Consider the following 19,051-nt stretch of genomic DNA (forward strand, 5'->3'; position numbering starts at 1 on the left):
ACACACACACACACACACACACACACACACACACACACACACACACACACACACACACACACACACACACACACACACACACCTCCGGGCAGAACTTTGACATGGACGGAGTCAGAGAAGGGTCCGTCTCCCACAGAGGTGAAGGCCAGTACTCTGACTGTGTATGTCTCAGAGGGGACCAGGCTCTGGATGGTGGTGATGGTGCTGTCCTGGACGTTATGGATCTGCCACAGACTCATGGGCTGAGATGGGTCCATGGTGTAGTACACCCGGTAACCTTTCACCTAGATGGAGAGTGTGAGGGAGGGTAGGAGAGAGAGAGTGACAAAGAGAGAGAGAGATAGAGAAAGAGAGAGAGAGAGAGAGAGAGAGAGAGAGAGAGAGAAAGAAAGAAAGAAAGAAAGAAAGAAAGAAAGAAAGAAAGAAAGAAAGAAAGAAAGAAAGAAAGAAAGAAAGAAAGAAAGAAAGAAAGAAAAAGTGTTAGTTAACCTCTCATGGTCCATGTTTGTTTGTTTGTGTTTGGAAGCTATTATATATTGTGACATCAATCCACATTCCATTATATTGGACCTATGTTGCTAGCTGAGCTAGATAAACATTGCATTAGCTTCAAGGTTGACATGACCGTTATAATTTAATAACTAGATGACCTTTCAACTGACCTCTACCTAAAGCCTAACCAGTATAGTGTGTGATTTAAACTGTAATATGTATGTCGCATCATTTGTATTATCTGTTTATGATGCATTGCCCTCATCTTGTTATTGTGATTATTGTTGTTTATGTTGATTCCATTATTCAGCTTGTTATTTTTAGACTGCCTAGGGAATAGATGTTTATCTAGCTAACTATTGCCTATTGCACCTCAGTGTTCTGAGACGTTCATTATTGTTTGAGAAGTGGATTACTGTGAATTATCCCTGCTACTTATTCTCTTAATAAAACAACAGATTCATTCACTAATTTCAATTGTATTTTACCTGTCCGTTGGGCTCCTCCGGTTCTTCCCAGCGGACCATGACAGTGTTCTGGGAGATGATCCTGGCCTGGACGTTCCTGGGGGGGCTAGCCGGGGCCTGTTCCCCTGTCCTGGCCTCTACCCGGGTGGATGAGGGGCCCTGGCCGATGCTGTTGAAGGCCGACACCCTAACTTCGTACTCCGTGTTGGGGTAGAGCCCTCCGATGCTGTACCTGGTGGTGGTGATACCGTCCACCGCCTCATACTTGCTGTCCGGTGTCTTGGCCCGGTACTGGATGATGTAATAGGACACTGGGTCGGGGTTACCGGAGTCCCAGGTGATGGTAACGCTGGTGGCGGTCGTCTCTGTGACGATGGGGGTACCGGGAGGCTTGGGAAGAGCTGTGACGGTAGAAGCAGATATTTTTTTAACTGTCTTTAATAATGTCTTAAGGCAGATAGGGGGAGACTAGTGTCCCTTACTCCTGGCGGACACCTGCGAGATCATAGGTGGCCCTAACTATTTAATATAAATGTTTAATGTGGCTGTTAGGGGCCTTTATGTTTTAATGGGAGAGAAGAAATCCAGCGAGCGGGACACAGTGGAAGCACAGTTAGAAAACTAAAGGATGTCCCTTACTCTTAACTGACACCTGTGCGGTGGCCTCTATAATCCCCAGACTGCTCATGGCCACGCAGGTGTAGTTGGCCGACTCTCTCACTCCGTTGAGCTCCAAAACATTGCGTCCCACCGGCATCTCGTCTTCCGGGGTCAGGTCCTCAATACCCAGCATCCATTTGACATAGGGCATGGGCGAGCCCACTGCCACACAGGTGATGTTGACGCTGCCGCCAGGCATGATCTCATGGTTGGCGGGCAGGATGGAGAAACGAGGGGGCACGCGACGCACTGGGAGAGGAGGAGAGGGGAAAGACAGGGGGAGGATGGGGAGAGGGGAATGAGGAGGGGGAGAGGGAGGGACAGGAGAGGGCGAGAGAGAGAGGGGGTAAGAAAGATTCAGAAAGAGAGAGAAAGAGAGAGTGAGAGAGAGAGAGGGGTAACAGAAAGGGTAGAATGATCTTCACTGCTTTTACAGAAGTTCTATAAAGGAATATTTCACGTTTAATCAAAACCACATTGGTAGTTTTGCAAAGGCTAATGATTGCAATTGAAATACATAGATTCCATGTTGAGAGACTGCTGACTATCTCAAGTTACATTTCACCCTGCACATGAAATCTATTGTACGATTCTTATGTCTTAGCCACTGTGCAACAACCCATTGTATATTTCACAAGACATAATTTGCTATTCTGGACACATCACTGTAGATGCCAAACTAGAAAACACCCTCTTCCCCAATCCCTGTTACAAAACAAGATCTACAATACAAATTTTGGAGCTCTGGGCTGCACAAAATACCATTGCCATTTTCTCTGAAGAGATAAGATGAGCAAAATCAAACTGATGTGAAGATCTAAACTACAGCTGAACTCCCCCTGCAGTGAAGCTCAAGGCTACCGACTGAAAAAGAGAAACTTCGCCAGAAACTTGAGTGAGAAACTTCAAAGAGACTTCTGTGCCTCCAGGGTAAGTTCTCCACTGCAGATGAGGGCCCTTTAGATACGTGGCGCTGGCCGAGCCAATCAATAAAACCTGCTATCAGCCAGACAACATGCACAGAGTGCTCCTGTTTACTGTAATTGTGCTGAATCTGAATCTACTAGCTATCTGTCAGGTCTATCTTATATAAGATGCATAGAGAGATAGAGCTCATGGGTCACATGCATTCCTGGACGACTTTAAAGAGTTAACTATGCTCATGAAGAACCCGTGGGAGAAGAGAGGGGGAAGAGCGAGAGAGAGAGAGAGAGAGAGAGCAAGAGAGAGAGAGAGAGAGAGAGAGAGAGTATTGTCTGGTTCCTCTTCCAGACAATGACAATCAATGTGGCAAATCACAGCCTCATTGTACAACCAGAATACCAGATGAACACAGCAATGTTGGAAATAAATAAGCAATGTAAAGAAAGAGTGGATGATGGAGATATAAATAGGTGTCGTTGCAATTACAAGGTACGCTTTGAACACGTTAAATAAGGAAACATCAAGGCATCCATCATGACAGAGAGAGAAAGAGAGAGAGAGAAATAGAAAGCTAGATAGTATGTGCATGCTTTTATTAACAACAAAAGAGTATGCACATTTGTCTGTTGATCCTACACACCAGGGTACAGATGGAAATGTCAGAATGCAGAACAGAGAGAAAGAAGGGCGGGAGATTAGAAGAGAGGGATGGGGACAGAGAGGGTAAGAGGGGAAGGAGAGGATAGGAAAGGGGGGAAAGGACAGAGGGGGAAGAGGAGAAGAAAGGAGGATGGGGGGGCGGGGGAAGAGAAAACACATGGTGCTCTTGAAACTGCTGTTTGGTTCTTCAAAATCAGGCTTTTATTGGTGGATGTCATAGGAACAGAAAACTAGGTACCCCAAGGCTGCAACACAGAGGGCTGACGTACAAAATAGACAGATAGACAATCAGACAGACAGACCAACGACTCTAGATGGGCAGGAGTGGATGCAAGGTGAGGGCAGACAGACAGACAGACAGACAGACAGACAGACAGACAGACAGACAGACAGACAGACAGACAGACAGACAGACAGACAGACAGACAGACAGACAGACAGACAGACAGACAGACAGACAGACAGACAGACAGACAGACAGTATAAATATTGGCTAGCAAGACTCAACACGGTATCTGAATCAGCTGTTTGAATCATGTGTTTGACTCACAATACAGGAATCTCCACTCACTCAGTGGGAGTAAAACAGGGGGAAACAGCCTTTATAGAATCACTGGCCTCAGTCTTCGCCCAAATGATTCTCAGCCGATCCATTTAATGTAAAATAAACATTTTTAGATCCATCTAAACTTCACTTAGTGTTGAAATATCTTCTCTAGGTTCCATGAATTTCACAGTATTTCTAGTCTTCCACAGATAGAACGCAAACAAACTATTCACCAAAACCAAATACGAATGAACATTTTGGCATCTTCAAATGATTCAATAGTTCAGTGGACATGACCCCATTTCTCCATAACAGTGCCATACATTTGGAGTGATCCTAGAATACCAACAGATACCCAGAATTGGACAGCAAAGTTCAAGACGAAAAAAGAGACATTTGAAAAAATATATATATAAAAAAGAGACAAAACAATTTCAACTGTTATAACCGATATCAAATCAAAAAGCAGGCAGGCAGGCAGATTCATCTCCAGAGCATGCAAGAACGAGACAGAGACAAACAGGGACAGAGCGACCAGCATGCAGCAGATAAGAGCAACTATCCATGCAATTCAGCCTGATCTTTTATAGGACAAAGACAAAATTACACAAAGTATGTGTAATGTTGCCTATTTATGTGTAGTGTACTTATCTAACTACTGCATTTTGCCTAGAAGTTCTCTTAAAGTTTGGAGACTGGTTTAAAATGTGTCCAATTCAATCTGAAGAACAGCACATTGATATTGACAGTAGGCTACATCCAGCACTGCAGGTATTAATACAAGAAGGCAGTACAATATTCAAGCGCATGCTGAACAGAGAGCATCTGAGATTAGGACAGCCACAAATGATTAACCTAGTCCATTATGTCACCGTGGATAGGGGGCTTCAGTAACATGCACCATAAACACCTACAGACGTCTATGTGGATGCAGCATCACTAAAACAATGTAGTATTTAATATGATGGAATATACAGTTCATTCGCAAAGTATTCAGATAAAGGATGTATCTCTGGTCAGAATGTTGATGGAGAAGCATATCTCCTAAAAGCTCCCGGTTTTGTTAATAACGTAGCCTACTATATAGTCCAAGGCGTTCGCTGTAATGCAATGATGTATTCTATTTCCCCTCCAGCATCAATAACAGGCTTTTCTACAGGGAACAGTTGATCAGGTTGTGAGACCATAGCAGGCGGTGACTGGGAGCTGGGATACTGTTTCATTTCAGTAGCACAGCACACTAAAGCCCAGTTGGCATTTTCACAAGTTAATCCTGCCTTATCTAATATAGAAGTGGAGAGGTGTTTCATTAATGTGTGCATTGTATGAATATATATATATATATCAATATAGAGGTGGGTAAATCTTTCATTTCAACTGCTGATCAATGGAGGTCATCGTATAGTTTCATAAGCACAGCAATGCGCTGTGTAGCAGCTGAATAACCATATAATTACATAGGATCTCTTTGTGAATAACACTATACTGGGCATGGACGTTGACGTTTTGTGCAATGAAATACTATTGTTCATTTTGTTTACCTGCATATAAACACAGATAGTGTACATAAAGAAGTACTGTGCGTTGGCCTCTGGTTGTGTTGTGTCAACCTGTCTCACCAGCAGTGACTTAGTCTTTTGCTGACCAAACGAGTGTGCAAAAAATGACAAGTTACTTCTGTGGCTCTTTAAATGCCACTTAAATAAAGCATGATTTGACTGCTTTATTTTCCCTAGGGGGATATGAAGACCACTCAACCAATCAGAAAACAAGCTACACTGAGTAGGCAAACAAACAGTAGCAGACCAAGAGGACACACAGAGACAGAGACACACACTGGCAATGTGACACACAAGATGCCGCAAGTGCAGAAGCACGGCAGTGACATAACACAGGCCCACACAGACAGAACACTACAGCACGACCAATACAAGACAAGGGACAAGACAATACTGAGATCAATCGATTCAACACACACACAAGCACGCACGCACGCGCACACTACAAACAAACGGAGCCGCGCACATACAGAGTTACACGGTCAGGATACAAGGCATGCAAGCGCTGCCACCGCTCTCCCTCCATGCGTAGATAGCCTCCTTTTAATTTCCAATTCCTGGGTCTCCATGGCAACAAGAAACTTTCCATGCAGAGAATGTCGGGCACGGAGTGAAAGCAATAACAAAGCTCTGCAAACAAGGCCTCACAATGCAATCAATGCAAACGACTGTGTAGGCAGGTAGCCTCATTAGAGCTCAGTGAAACGTATTCAGTCAAAGAAATGTGTTCATCAAATCAAAACCAATTTAACATGAGGGTTATTCATACCTCTGTCCTAGACTGTTTCAGACCGTTTTCTCTCTCCTTACTTTAGGAATTCTCCTAACTTTAGGAGTAAATTTTTTATAAAAAGGAAGTAACGAAAGAAAATAAAGGACGCACCAACCTTCTCGTAGCTCTGGGGGATGTAAGGGGGTTGATGTAGAACACAATGACGTGAGGGGGAGAGAGAGAACGGGGAAACACAGAGAGAGTAAAAATGGCCAGCTCAAAGCCACACACACACACACACACACACACACACACACGTGTAAACACACACGCACATACACACTGGTTCTCACAGAACCACAGAACCCACTTAAAATGAAGAATCAGGAACTTCGAATTCAAGGGCCCAAGAGCTTAGAACAGCGAGTCTAGAACCCATGAAACTGAATCCAGAGATCCCGGTCTCCCTTACCCCAGTCGAGGAACCTAGAATAGGGGTCTTAAACTTCTGGAGGGCCACAGTGTCTGCATTCTTTCTTTTTCATATCTGATTTAGACTTGAGAAACCAGTGTATTCCCTAGCAAATCAGTCCATTGAAGTGGAAGATAGAAGCATAAACCCTGTGGCCCTCAATTTACAATAAAATAAAGAGGGATAGGACAATAGTGATGTCATACTGTAGCAAAGGCCCTCGAACTGCACAGTGCAATAATACTTCCTGAAGAATCTGGACATGTATGACGTCATTGGCCCATCCCTCTTCGTCTACGTCCATTCAGTGGCAGTTATTATAAAATAGAGCACCTTGACGCAACACTGGTAAAAACCCAGTTTAGTCTTGAAGATTACCAATCTTAGGTCACCAACTGGTGTTTCACTGGGTGGTTAGGTTTGGTTGTGTTTGGTTAGTAGATGCCAACAGGAAGAAAACAAATAACAAAACAACATGTAAACAAACTAGCACTTAACACCTTGCTACATGTATAGTATAATAGTGACGGCTGTTACATGTGTGTTTGTTATAGTGGTGTGTGTGTTATAACGCATGTGTGTGAGAGGTCTTACACCCGGGGTCAGTTCCTACCTCGCACATACAGGTTGGCTGGGGAAGAGTAGCGTACGCCCTGAGAGTTAGTGGCCACACACTCATACTTCCCCTGGTCGGTCTCTTCACTGTTCTCTATTTGCAGGGCACCTGAAAGACAAAGAGAGAGAGATAGATAGATCGATTGAGAGAGAGACACAGAGAGAGAGAGATGGGGGAGAGAGAAAGACAAAGAGTGGAAGAGAGAGAGAGAGAGAGAGAGAGAGAGAGAGAGAGAGAGAGAGAGAGAAAAAATAGATTACAATGGGTTAATTATTGATACGTTCATAAATGAAATGTATTTTTACTCATCAACCCTCATGCATCACCTAAAACTGATTAAAACTACCATTTAAAATGAGGGATTTTCCATTACTGGTTCATTTCTGCCATGAAAAATCCATGTTCCCCACAGCAAGCTAAATGAGAGTAGTTAACGATGCACTATAGGAGTCCCTGGAGCATATCTGAAGTCAAACAGAGGACTCAACATGGCAACACTTTAAATCCCCATTCAGCCTTCTCCCCCCCTCTGTTTCTCTGCACAATTCACTGAGGTGTATAGCAGCACTGTACATTATTATCCCAGGCTCCTAAACCATGTTATTAAGGCACATTATTATTATTATTCCATTCGTTTTCTCCTGGAGCATGTTCTGCTGTAAACCCTCCACAATGCTTACAAGGCCTTTATCACAAACTGTGTGTGTTTGAAATGGGGCTAGGGGCGGAACCAGTGTGCACAAGCAAATACATTTGCACGCACACGCCAACCACCCCCACCGGACACACACACCTTATCAGAAGAAGTGTGTTAGACATGGAGACAGAGAAGGGGCCACAAAAGCAGGGGATTACTTAAATCTACCGCACAGTGGGGGAAAATGAAACAAGACAACGACAAAACAACTCTCTCAGAAACAAGCACGCGCACGCACACACACACACACACACACACACACACACACACACACACACACACACACACACACACACACACACACACACACACACACACACACACACACACACACACACACACACACACACACACTCAGCTGCTTTCAGACTCACAAAGGCATAGCAGTGTGACGGAAAAGGGTACTACAGACAATAACAGTGTGGATATGGTAGGGTGGGTATTTCTGTTTAAGACCTGTAACTGTGTATCCGTGTAGAGAGGGGAAGAAAACAAGGAACTAGGTGAGTCACTGAGACACATTTGCAGATATGCTGTTCAACAACATGGCTCAGAGGACGGAATATTTAAATTATATATTTTTCTTCTGGGCAGTGCAGGGGCGGTTCCAGGCATAAGTGACATTAGCGGTCACTTAGGGGCAACCGGTGGTTGTTATTCTTGATGATATTTTTGGCCTTCCTTTGACATCAGGTGCTGTAGGTGTCCTTGAGGGCAGGTAGTTTGCCCCTGGTAATGCTTTGTGCAGGCCGCACCACCCTCTGGAGAGCCCTGCGGTTGTGGGCAGTGCAGTTGTCTTACCAGGCGGAGACGCATCCCGACAGGATGCTCTCAATTGTGCATCTGTAAAGGTTTGTGAGGGTTTTAGGCATCAAGTCAAATTTCTTCAGCATCCTGAGGTTGAAGAGGCGATCATCTCCACGATCATCTCCTTTGTTTTGTTGACGTTGAGTGAGAGGTTATTTTCCTGACACCACACTCCCAGAGCCTTCACCTCCTCGCTGTAGGCTGTCTCGTCGTTGTTGGTAATCAAACCTACTACTGTTGTGTCGTCTGCAAACTTGATAATTGAGTTGGAGGCGTGCATGGCCACGCAGTCATGGGTGAACAGGGAGTACAGGAGGGGGCTGAGCACGCACCCTTGTGGGGACTGTTGAAGATCAGCGAAGTGGAGATGTTGTTTCCCACCTTCACCACCTGGGGGCGGCCCGTCAGGAAGTCCAGGACCCAATTGCACAGGGCAGGGTTCAGACCCAGGGCCTTGATCTTAATGATGATCTTGGAGAGTACTATGGAGTTGAATGCTGAGCTATAGTCAATGAACAGCATTCTTATATAGGTATTCCTCTTGTCCAGATGGGATAGGGCAGTGTGCAGTGTGATGGCGATTGCATCGTCTGTGGACCTATTGGGGCGGTAAGCAAATTGAAGTGGGACTAGTTTGACAGGTAAGGTGGAGGTGATACGATCCTTGACTAGTCTCTTAAATCACTTCATGATAACAGAAGTGAGTGCTACGGGGCGATAGTCATTTAGTTCAGTTACCTTTGCATTCTTGGGTACAGGAACAATGGTGGCCATCTTTAAGCATGTGGGGACAGCAGATTGGGATAGGGAAAGATTGAATATGTCCGTAAACATACCAGCCAGCTGGTCTGCTCATGCTCTGAGGACACGGCTAGGGATGCCATCTGCGCCGGCAGCCTTGCGAGGGTTAACATGTGTCGGTGGCAGTTTGTTATCATCAAAGCAGGCAAAGAATGTGTTTAGCTTGTCTGGAAGCAAGACGTCTGTGTCCCCGACGTGGCTGGTTTTCCTTTTGTAGCCCATGATTGTCTGTAGACCCTGCCACATACGTCTCGTGTCTGAGCCATTGAATTGCGACTCCACTTTGTCTCTATACTGATGTTTTGCCTGTTTGACTGCCTTGCGGAGAGAATGACTACTCTGTTTGTATTCTGCCATATTCTCAGTCAGCTTGCCATGGTTAAATTATGATGGTTCGCACTTTTAGTTTTGCACAAATGCTGCCATCTATCCACGGTTTCTGGTTAGGGTAGGTTTTAATAGTCACAGTGGGTACAACATCTCCTATACACTTCTTGATGAAATTAGTAACCGTCTCAGTATACACGTCAATATTATTCTTGGAAGCTACCCGGAACATATCCCAGTCTGCGTGATTAAAACAATCTTGAAGCGTGGATTCCGATTTGTCAGACCAGTATTGAGTAGTTCTTAGCACAGGTACTTCCGGTTTGAGTTTCTGCCTGGAAGGGAGGGGCAAAATGTAGTTGTGGTCAGATTTGCCGAAAGAAGGGTGGGGGAGGTCCTTGTATGCATCCCGGAAGTTGGAATAACAATGGTTGAGTGTTTTTCCAGCGCGAGTACTACAGTCAATATGCTGATAGAATTTAGGTAGCCTTTTCCTCTTTTCCTCTCCTCCTTTTTGCTTTGTTAAAATCCCCAGCTACAATAAATGCATCCTCAGGATATATGGTTTCCAGTTTGCATAAAGTCCAGTGAAGTTCCTTGAGGGCCGTCGTGGTATCGGCTTGAGGGGCGATATATGAGGCTGTGACAATAACCGAAGAGAATTCTCTTGGGAGATAATACGGTCGGCATTTGATTGTGAGGAATTCTAGGTCGGGTGAACAAAAGGACTTGAGTTCCTGTATCTAATTACAATTAAACCATGAGTCGTTAATCATGAAACATACACCCCCGCCCTTCTTCTGTCGGCGCAGTGAACTGAGAATACACATGGCTGGACCGACTCTGACAGTATATCCCGAGAGAGCCATGTTGTGAAACAGAGTATGTTACAATCCCTGATGACTCTCTGGAAATAAATCTTTGCCCTGATCTCGTCAACTTTGTTATCCAGGGACTGAACATTAGTGAGTAATATACTCGGAAGCAGTGGGTGGTGTGCGCGCCTCCTAAGTCGGACTAGAAGACCGCTTCGAGTCCCTCTTTTTTGCAGGCGTTGTTTTGGGTCTGCCTCTGGAATCAGTTCAATTGCCATGGGTAGTGCGAACAAAGGATCTGCTTCGGGAATGTCGTATTCTTGGTCATAGTGCTGGTGAGTTATATTCCTCTGATATCCAATAGTTCTTCCCGGCTGTATGTAATAACACATAACATTTTCTGGGCTAACAATGTAATAAGAAATAACAAAAAACTGCAAAGTTTCCTAAGAACTAGAAGCGAGGCAGCCCTCTCTGTCTGCGCCAACTTTTAGGATATGTAAGTTGTAGCAGTTGTAGCATGAGGTAACATGTGGAAAGTGGGCATTCATCACTGGTATTCATGTGAGAAGGTCGAGGTGAACCCTGGTCTTCTGCTTGTCAAGAGGTAGAGTTAACATGGACTCAAGTCAACATTTTTTAAAGTTAAATTTAAATTTAAATAAACTTATTTAAATTCAGAATAGGGCCTAGGGAGAATATTTTTCTGTGAAATCCCACCTTTATTTGTTTCTGTCCTTTATTTAGACAGATTAGAAACAGGAGGAGACAGATGAAAGTGTGACTTAAACCCCCGACTGCTGGGGTAGTAAGATGACACATTTCTTTTGAATTTTACCCACTGAAGCACACAGCCAACCATATCAGAAGACAGATGTTTAAAGTCAAAATGTGAACTACAAACATTGTGTGGCCAAACTGTTCAGAATTCAGGTGGAGAGAGGGCATTGGTGGCAGGTGTGTCCTCTAGGAAACTCTATGGTCAAGTAAAATAAAAGCAGGCATGTTTCAGGTCTTCACGAACCCAGATAGGTGAGAGCACACCAAACGTTCAGATGAAACTCTACAAAACAATCCAAGAAAGTATATGTCAAAGAAAACGTGCGTACAAAATGTTATCACATTGTAGCATTTCAGATGCTAAATGCTAATAGTCCAAGTCAAACAGCCATTTTGATTCATTGATATGTTTTCTTGATGCTACATGCATAGTCACTGCCAATTTAGCCTGCTCTAGTTTTGGCCTTCCACACCACATTTCTTTTAATTTTTTTAACACAATATACTTGCAGTGAAGCCACTCAACAACTACATCACATTAGTCATCTAACAGACACACATGGAGAGCAACACACAGAAGCAACCAGGGTCCACACCACATGTTATTGCATCCCACTTTTGACATTCATATTTATATCTTGTTGCTATATTTGCATAACTTAATCACATAAGTATTTTGCATATTGCAATTGATATGTTTAATAATTGTATATTTATATTGTAACAATATTATAGAATGTGATAACTTAATTATGCATATCATTATTCCTTGTTAATATTTCTATTTCTTTGTCTCCCTGCAGAAAAACAAACATACATACTAAGTTACCCACTGGCTGGCCAATCCTAACAAGAATTATGCCAACTGTGAGTCATATCATCGGATTTACACCTTAATTTAACTAGGCAAGTCAGTTAAGAACAAATTCTTATTTACAATGACGGCCTTGGAACAGCAGGTTAACTGCCTTGTTCAGGGGCAGAATGACAGATTTTTACATTGTCAGCTCAGGTATTCCGATCTCTCAACCTTTCGGTTACTGGCCCAACACTCTAACCACTAGTCTACCTGCCACCCCGTATTGGGATTCAATCCATCTGAACAACATTCCATGCCATGTATCATCATCTGAATACAAAGACTCAGGTCAGAGACATTAGCATAATGGATAATGGATCGCATTGAGCCCTGGGCTAAACTTTGTATAAGTGCTACTGCTAACATTAGCAGTCATTGCCTTTATTTTATCCCATAAATTAGAAATATAATGCCATATTTCCGTTGATTTTGAAAAATATGAATATGATTAATACCTCACAGATCTTTGAATTGTCTTACTTTATCAATATAAAAGTGTGAAAGAACTACTCACGTCATTTGATAATTTGCAAAGAAAATGTGAACATTTGAAGCTTCAAAATCATGTCTTGAAAAAGTAATCTTGTACTCATGAATTATTATCCTGAACAAACGTATTCATTTATATTTTCACAAAACAATCTTTTCTCGTGTCCTCTGTTTAAGCATAATACTACTCGTAACTAAAAAAGGAATTATGAGGAGTTTATAAACACACCATATAATAGCAGGGAATATACAAAAAGAGAAGGGATCTAATTCTGCACTAAACAGGGTTCGAAAAACCATCATAGTGTTTAAGAGCTTTAGAGAAAGAGGAAAGGACACCAAAAGAGAAGGTAACAGTGTTTTCAACCTTTTCCGGGTTAACGCTCCCAGGCTCAGGCTAGGTGTCGCACAACTTCATTATGTGGCGTTCCAACACACCATGTCATGTTTCAGAACACGCCGGGATGAATGTTTCAATAAACCTTCAATCTGTCCCAATACCCTCACAACTATGTGTTTCAATACTGCAGCAATGGTAAGGTTTCATCTCCTTTAAGGTGGTGGCAGCTCAGTTGCCACTAGTTTTAGTGTTACAAAGCACTTCATTTTAACAGCGTAGAGACAGACGGACATACAGTAAGACAGCGCAGGAGAGGTGCGATCGATCCAGACACTGTGTGTATGTGGGAGAGAGATAGAGACAAAGAGAAAGAGAGAGAGGGAGAGAGAGAGATAGAGAGAGAGAGATAGAGACAAAGAGAAAGAGAGAGGGGGAGAGGGAGAAAGGGAAAGGGAGAGAGAGAGAGACGAGAGAGGGAGAGAGAGAGAGAGAGAGAGAGAGAGAGGAGGAGAGAGAGAGAGAGAGAGAGAGACGAGAGAGAGAGAGAGAGAGAGAGAGAGAGAGAGAGAGAGAGAGAGAGAGAGAGAGAGAGAGAGAGAGAGAGAGAGAGGAGAGGGAGAGAGAGGGAGAGATAGAGGAGAGATAGAGAGAGAATGATAGAGAGAGAGAGAGAGAGATAGAGAGAGAGATAGAGAGAGATAGAGAGAGACTCCTTCACAGGAGTAGTGTATCTACACCTGGACAACAACTAATCTAGAGAGGCTGAAGTTACAGTAACACTCTGGAAACTATGGGGAGTTTTCTTGTTAGGGAATGTATGTGTGTACGTTCCTGCGTACATTCCTGTTTGTGTTTATTGAGCCCGCTCTCTCGCTGCTCTGCTGGCTGCAGCTGACCTCTTTGCTTCTCTCTCCTGCAGACACATGAAAGGCAAACGAGGCAGAACTCTCTCTCACATCCCTCCTCCCTCTCCCTTTACCTCTCTCGTTCTCTCCCTCGCTCTCCCGTCCCCATGGAACAAAGCAGAGCTCGGCGCAAAACAGGCATAACTTATCTGTGCAACAACCAAGCAGGAGAGCAGGGGAAAGAGAAAAAAGAAGGAGAAAGGGAGGAAGATAGAGAGTACTCGACAGCACTCTCTTTGAAACAACAGATCCTGAAACGCAGACACACACACACACACTCATAGGCTCACACAGATGGAATCCAACTGATGGATTCTGTCAAAATGTAACATGTTTCATGTTAAACTGTAGTTTGTTTGTATCCTGTTTAGTGAATGATTACTGTGAGTATTAATGGAGTTCAGGCCATGAAACTGTGTGTGCTAATTTAGAAAGGTTGACCTAATCAGATAAGAGGAAATTGCCTAGGATCAGAGAGTAGGGTCAGGCCCAGAACCTGTATAGCTGGGCAGGTGACGCCTATACGGGAAGAGTATAAAATGTGTTGTGAACTTTTGGGTCTCAATTCCTTATTGCAAAGAGGTTTCTATAGCATTTTTCTTTTTAACAAAACATTTTAACAAAACATGTCAGACACACACACACACACACACACACACACACACACACACACACACACACACACACACACACACACACACACACACACACACACACACACACACACACACACACACACACACACACACACACACAGATTGAAAGAAGCGCACAGAGACAAATAGCAACATAAATGGGAGTGGTTAACAATGGTAAGCTATACAGGAAACTAGGGTGGACAAGCCCTGCACATGATTATTTGACTACTCCATGTGTTCACAAAGCTAAGCTTGCGTGGTTACAAAGATTTAGCTACTCCTAATCTAAAGTGTGCTTTCAGTGTCCCTCTACCATGCCCAAAATTAGGAGGAGAGATGTCTGTCCATCATCACTAATCCGAGAAACACTTAAAAGGTTCACCCCAAAAACCAAAGTTTGTTTGGTAATTTCACATGTCAAAAGTGGTGTAATGTCAAACTGAGTCCATATTGCACACCATATGTTGTGTGGATCTCACGTCGTACATTAGGGGAAATTCTGTAGGCCTCAAACCCAAATTAATGAGGAGGATTGGCCTGCAGACTTCTCCAAATGCGTATGGCAGGACCTACACAACAGATGGTTGTCGAAAATGTACACCACTTTTGAGTTATGAAGACTCTTGACAAACTTTGACTCTTGGACCATATGCCTCACTACACCTCCTCAGGAGATGATGAACGGATGTGTGTGTGTGTGTGTGTGTGTGTGTGTGTGTGTGTGTGTGCGCGTAGACACTGCAGGGAAAGAGAGTGGGGCTGTAGAGATGCAGAGAGGGATCTTCAGTGTCTTCAAGGGACTATTTAAAAAAAATATTTTTAACCTTTATTTAACTAGGCAAGTCAGTTAAGAACAAATTCTTATTTTCAATGACAGCCTAGGAACAGTGGGTTAACTGCCTGTTCAGGGGCAGAATGACAGATTTGTACCTTGTCAGCTCGGGGATATGAACTTGCAACCTTCCGGTTACTAGTCCAACGCTCTAACCACTAGGCTTACTCTTTGACCCATTAAATGAACAAAACCATGTTTCTATTCACAGCCGTCTCTAGTCAGTTTCTGTGACCCCAAAAGGACTGGCTGTGACACACCAGTGGGTCCTGATCCACCATTTGGGAAAGACTGCTGTAACGGTGTAGTGACCGTAAGTTGTCTAAGAGACATACAATGTAAAGGTATGTGCATGGCTATGGTTACAGTAATACTTACTGAAGGCTGTTGACGATTATGGAGAAAAACAAAAAGGACGCAAGAAGCAGGTGAGGGATGTGTTATTACCATGTTCTCCATGTGGAATTACCATGTTCTCCATGTGGAATTACCTTGCTTACACTCTGGTTACATGTCCATAATGCTGTACTACACTACCCATAGTTCTGTGTGTATGATTAAATATTGTTCTGTGTCTACCAATCTGGCACCTATAATTTCTCCTACATCATGTTCTTTATGGCAAAAATACTTGGGTTAGTGTTTAATAGCTTTTTTGTATAAGTCATATAAGTGTATGTGTACATATCTTTCTCTGCAGACACTAGGGTTATTCACACTATAGTATCCCTTTGCAGAGTAAAATATGACACAAAACAAACAAACACAAAAAGGCTGGATTGGGAAGATTGGGAAGTATGACAAACTGAAAGACCACAGTCAAACCAGCTTGACATAAAAATGTCAGGACAGGGGAACTGAACGTGGAAAACTAAAGAATCCCTTTTTGTCCTGTCATCCTCCCTCCTCCTTTCTCTCATGTGCATCCCGAAAGTATTCAGACCCCTTCACCTTTTCCACATTTTGTTGTTACAGCCTTATTCTAAAATGGATTAAATTACTTTTTTTCCCTCATAAATCTACACACAATACCCCATAACAACAAAGCAAATACATGTTTTTTAGAAACAAATAACAGAAATACCTTATTTACATACGTTTTCAGACCCTTTGCTATGAGACTCGGAATTGAGCTCAGGTGCATCCTGTTTCCATTGATCATCCTTGAGATGTTTCTACAACTTGATTGGAGTCCACTTGTGGTAAATTAAATTGATTGGACATGACTTGGAAAGGCACACACCTGTCTCACAGTTGAAAGTGTATGTCAGAGCAAAAACAAGGTCATGAGGTCGAAGGAATTGCAATTAGAGCGCGGAGATAGGATTGTGTCAAAGCACAGATCTGGGGAAGGGTACCAAAAATATGTCAGCATTGAAGGTCCCCAAGAACACAGTGGCCTCCATCATTCTTAAATGGAAGAAGTTTGGAACCAGCAAGTCTCATCCTAGAGATGCCGCCCGGCAAAACTGACACATGACACATGACAGCCCACTTGGAGTTTGCCAAAAGTCACCTAAAGGACTCTCAGACCATGAAAAACAAGATTGTCTGGTCTGATGAAACTAAGATTGAACTCTTTGGCCTGAATGCTAAGCGTCACGTCTGGAGGAAACCTGGTACCATCCCTACGATAAAGCACGGTGGTGGCAGCATCATGCTGTGGGGATGTTTTTCAGTGCCAGAGAGACTAAGTCAGGATCGACGGAAAGATGAACTGAGCTAAGTACAGAGAGATCCTTGATGAAAACCTGCCCCAGAGTGCTCAGGACCTCAGACTGAGGCGAAGGTTCACCTTCCAACAGGACATCGACCCTAAGCACACATCCAAGACAACACAGGAGTGGCTTCAAGACAAGTCTCTGAATGTCCTTGAGTGGCCCAGCCAGAGCCCGGACTTGAACCCGATCGAACACCTCTGGAGAGACCTGGAAATAGTTGTGCAGCGACGCTCCCCATCCAACTTGACAGAGCTTGAGATGATCTGCAGAGAAGAATGGGAGAATCTCCCCAAATACAGGTGTGCCAATCTTGTAGCATCATACCCACGAAGACTCAAGGCTGTAAATCACTGCCAAAGGTGCTTCAACAAAGTACTGAGTAATGGGTCTGAATACTTATGTAAATGTGATATTTCAGTTTTTTACTTTTAATACATTTGCAATAATACAAAAAAAACTGTTTTTGCTCAGTTCTTGCTTGCTCTGTAGTAGACAAACCTTCCCAAGGACATACTGAGGAATCCCGTGATTCATATCACTACTGTATTCCTCACCCATTTCTTTCTCTCTCTCTCTCTCTCTCTCTGACTGGCCTCTCTCTCTCTCCCTTCCCTCTCTCCCTTCCATCTCACCTGAGCGTAGTTGTTTGATGCGTCCCAGGCTGGCCCTGGGTTCTACAGGTAGGAAATCTTTGAACCAGGAGATCTCTGGGTCTGGGATGCCGCTGGCAGCACACAGCATGGTGGCCGTCCTGGTCCTCTCCACCACCTTCAGCTGCGGTCCCATGTCGATGCTGGGGAAACCAAACGGCAACAGATCCTCTGGAGGGTTAGGAATTGGGGAAGGGTGGGATGGAAAGAGGGGAAAGGAGAGGGAGAAGAGATACTGTTAAGTCACTTTGATGACAAGTCCTTTTAATTTGTCTCCTAAGACAGTTCCACAGAGAATGTGAATTAGAACCATGGAAGGTTGGATGTTTGGTACCAACATGGACGATAGATTGCAGAACCCCAGTGTATCATGCCTTGGTTTGATCAATGTGGTTAACACAAACCTACAACACATAAGCAGTGCTGACACCATTCTCTCCATCTAAAATCATTTGGAGTCTCCTCAAAAACACCACATCACACCACACCCACAGATGGTGGTTAGACTTCCAAGCACACTTCAAACTACAATCCCTCTTGATGAATTGTTGGCCAACAGTGTTGGCAAACAAACAAATGATCCAGTAGGCCTTCAGTCACTAAGCCTGAAATGTCGCTGGTTCGAATCCCCGAGCCAACTTGGTGAAACATATTTTGAGGTGCCCTTGAGCAAGGCACTTAAACCTAATTGCTCCTGTAAGTCACTCTGGATAAGAGCATCTGCTAAAATGTAAAATGCCTGGAGCCTGGCCAGCTCATTGCTCCTACATGGCCTGGTGACACACATACATGTATTCCTGTGTTGTTCAGTTGGTAAGGCCAAGGTCATCGGAATTCAATTCCCACAGGGAACATATACACAACCTACGGGAACATATACACAACCTAGGGTAAAATGTACAAGCTCAATGTACTGTTAGTCATTTTGGGAAAAGCCTCTACTAAGTGGCATATATTATGATGATATATCATATCCACAGTACAGACAGTGGGCTACCCCCTCCTCCGCTCCTTCCCCAGAGGCCTGGGCAGGTAGGAGGTAGTAGTGTCAGCTCTAATAGCTATGCACAGAAAACACTGGTATCCTCCGTGTTTCTCTGTGCCGTGAGGTGTATAGTAATTATAGCTCTAATAACTATGCACAGGGTTCCTTCTCAGATACAGCAACGTCAATTAGGCAGTCAGATAGCAGGGAGAGGCAGGGCACAGGGGGTAATAGCGACTTGTTAGCAGGCTAATTATTAGTGTACAAATGATTAGGAGGAAAGACGTCTGTGACTG

The 19,051-nt window shown here is 43.7% G+C and overlaps 1 protein-coding gene across 9 annotated transcripts in view; it reads right to left on the reverse strand.

Annotated features, from left to right (window-relative positions):
• LOC112226651 (receptor-type tyrosine-protein phosphatase S-like) overlaps positions 1 to 19,051 on the reverse strand; it is a 101,959-nt gene that overhangs the window by 36,629 nt on the left and 46,279 nt on the right. For 6 of the 9 annotated variants that reach the window (XM_024391107.2, XM_042307980.1, XM_042307979.1 and 3 more), the window contains exons 6-11: positions 17,753 to 17,941; positions 7,107 to 7,217; positions 3,161 to 3,175; positions 1,599 to 1,868; positions 981 to 1,360; positions 83 to 284 (exon numbers count right to left, since the gene is read on the reverse strand). In XM_024391107.2, coding sequence (XP_024246875.2) covers positions 83 to 284; positions 981 to 1,360; positions 1,599 to 1,868; positions 3,161 to 3,175; positions 7,107 to 7,217; positions 17,753 to 17,941 — 1,167 coding nt within the window. The remainder of the gene's footprint in view (positions 1 to 82; positions 285 to 980; positions 1,361 to 1,598; positions 1,869 to 3,160; positions 3,176 to 7,106; positions 7,218 to 17,752; positions 17,942 to 19,051) is intronic. The other 3 variants (XM_042307986.1, XM_042307985.1, XM_042307982.1) reach the window with 1 other exon arrangement.

This window comes from Oncorhynchus tshawytscha, linkage group LG28 (assembly GCF_018296145.1).
Source record: "Oncorhynchus tshawytscha isolate Ot180627B linkage group LG28, Otsh_v2.0, whole genome shotgun sequence".
Taxonomy (NCBI): Eukaryota; Metazoa; Chordata; class Actinopteri; order Salmoniformes; family Salmonidae; genus Oncorhynchus; species Oncorhynchus tshawytscha.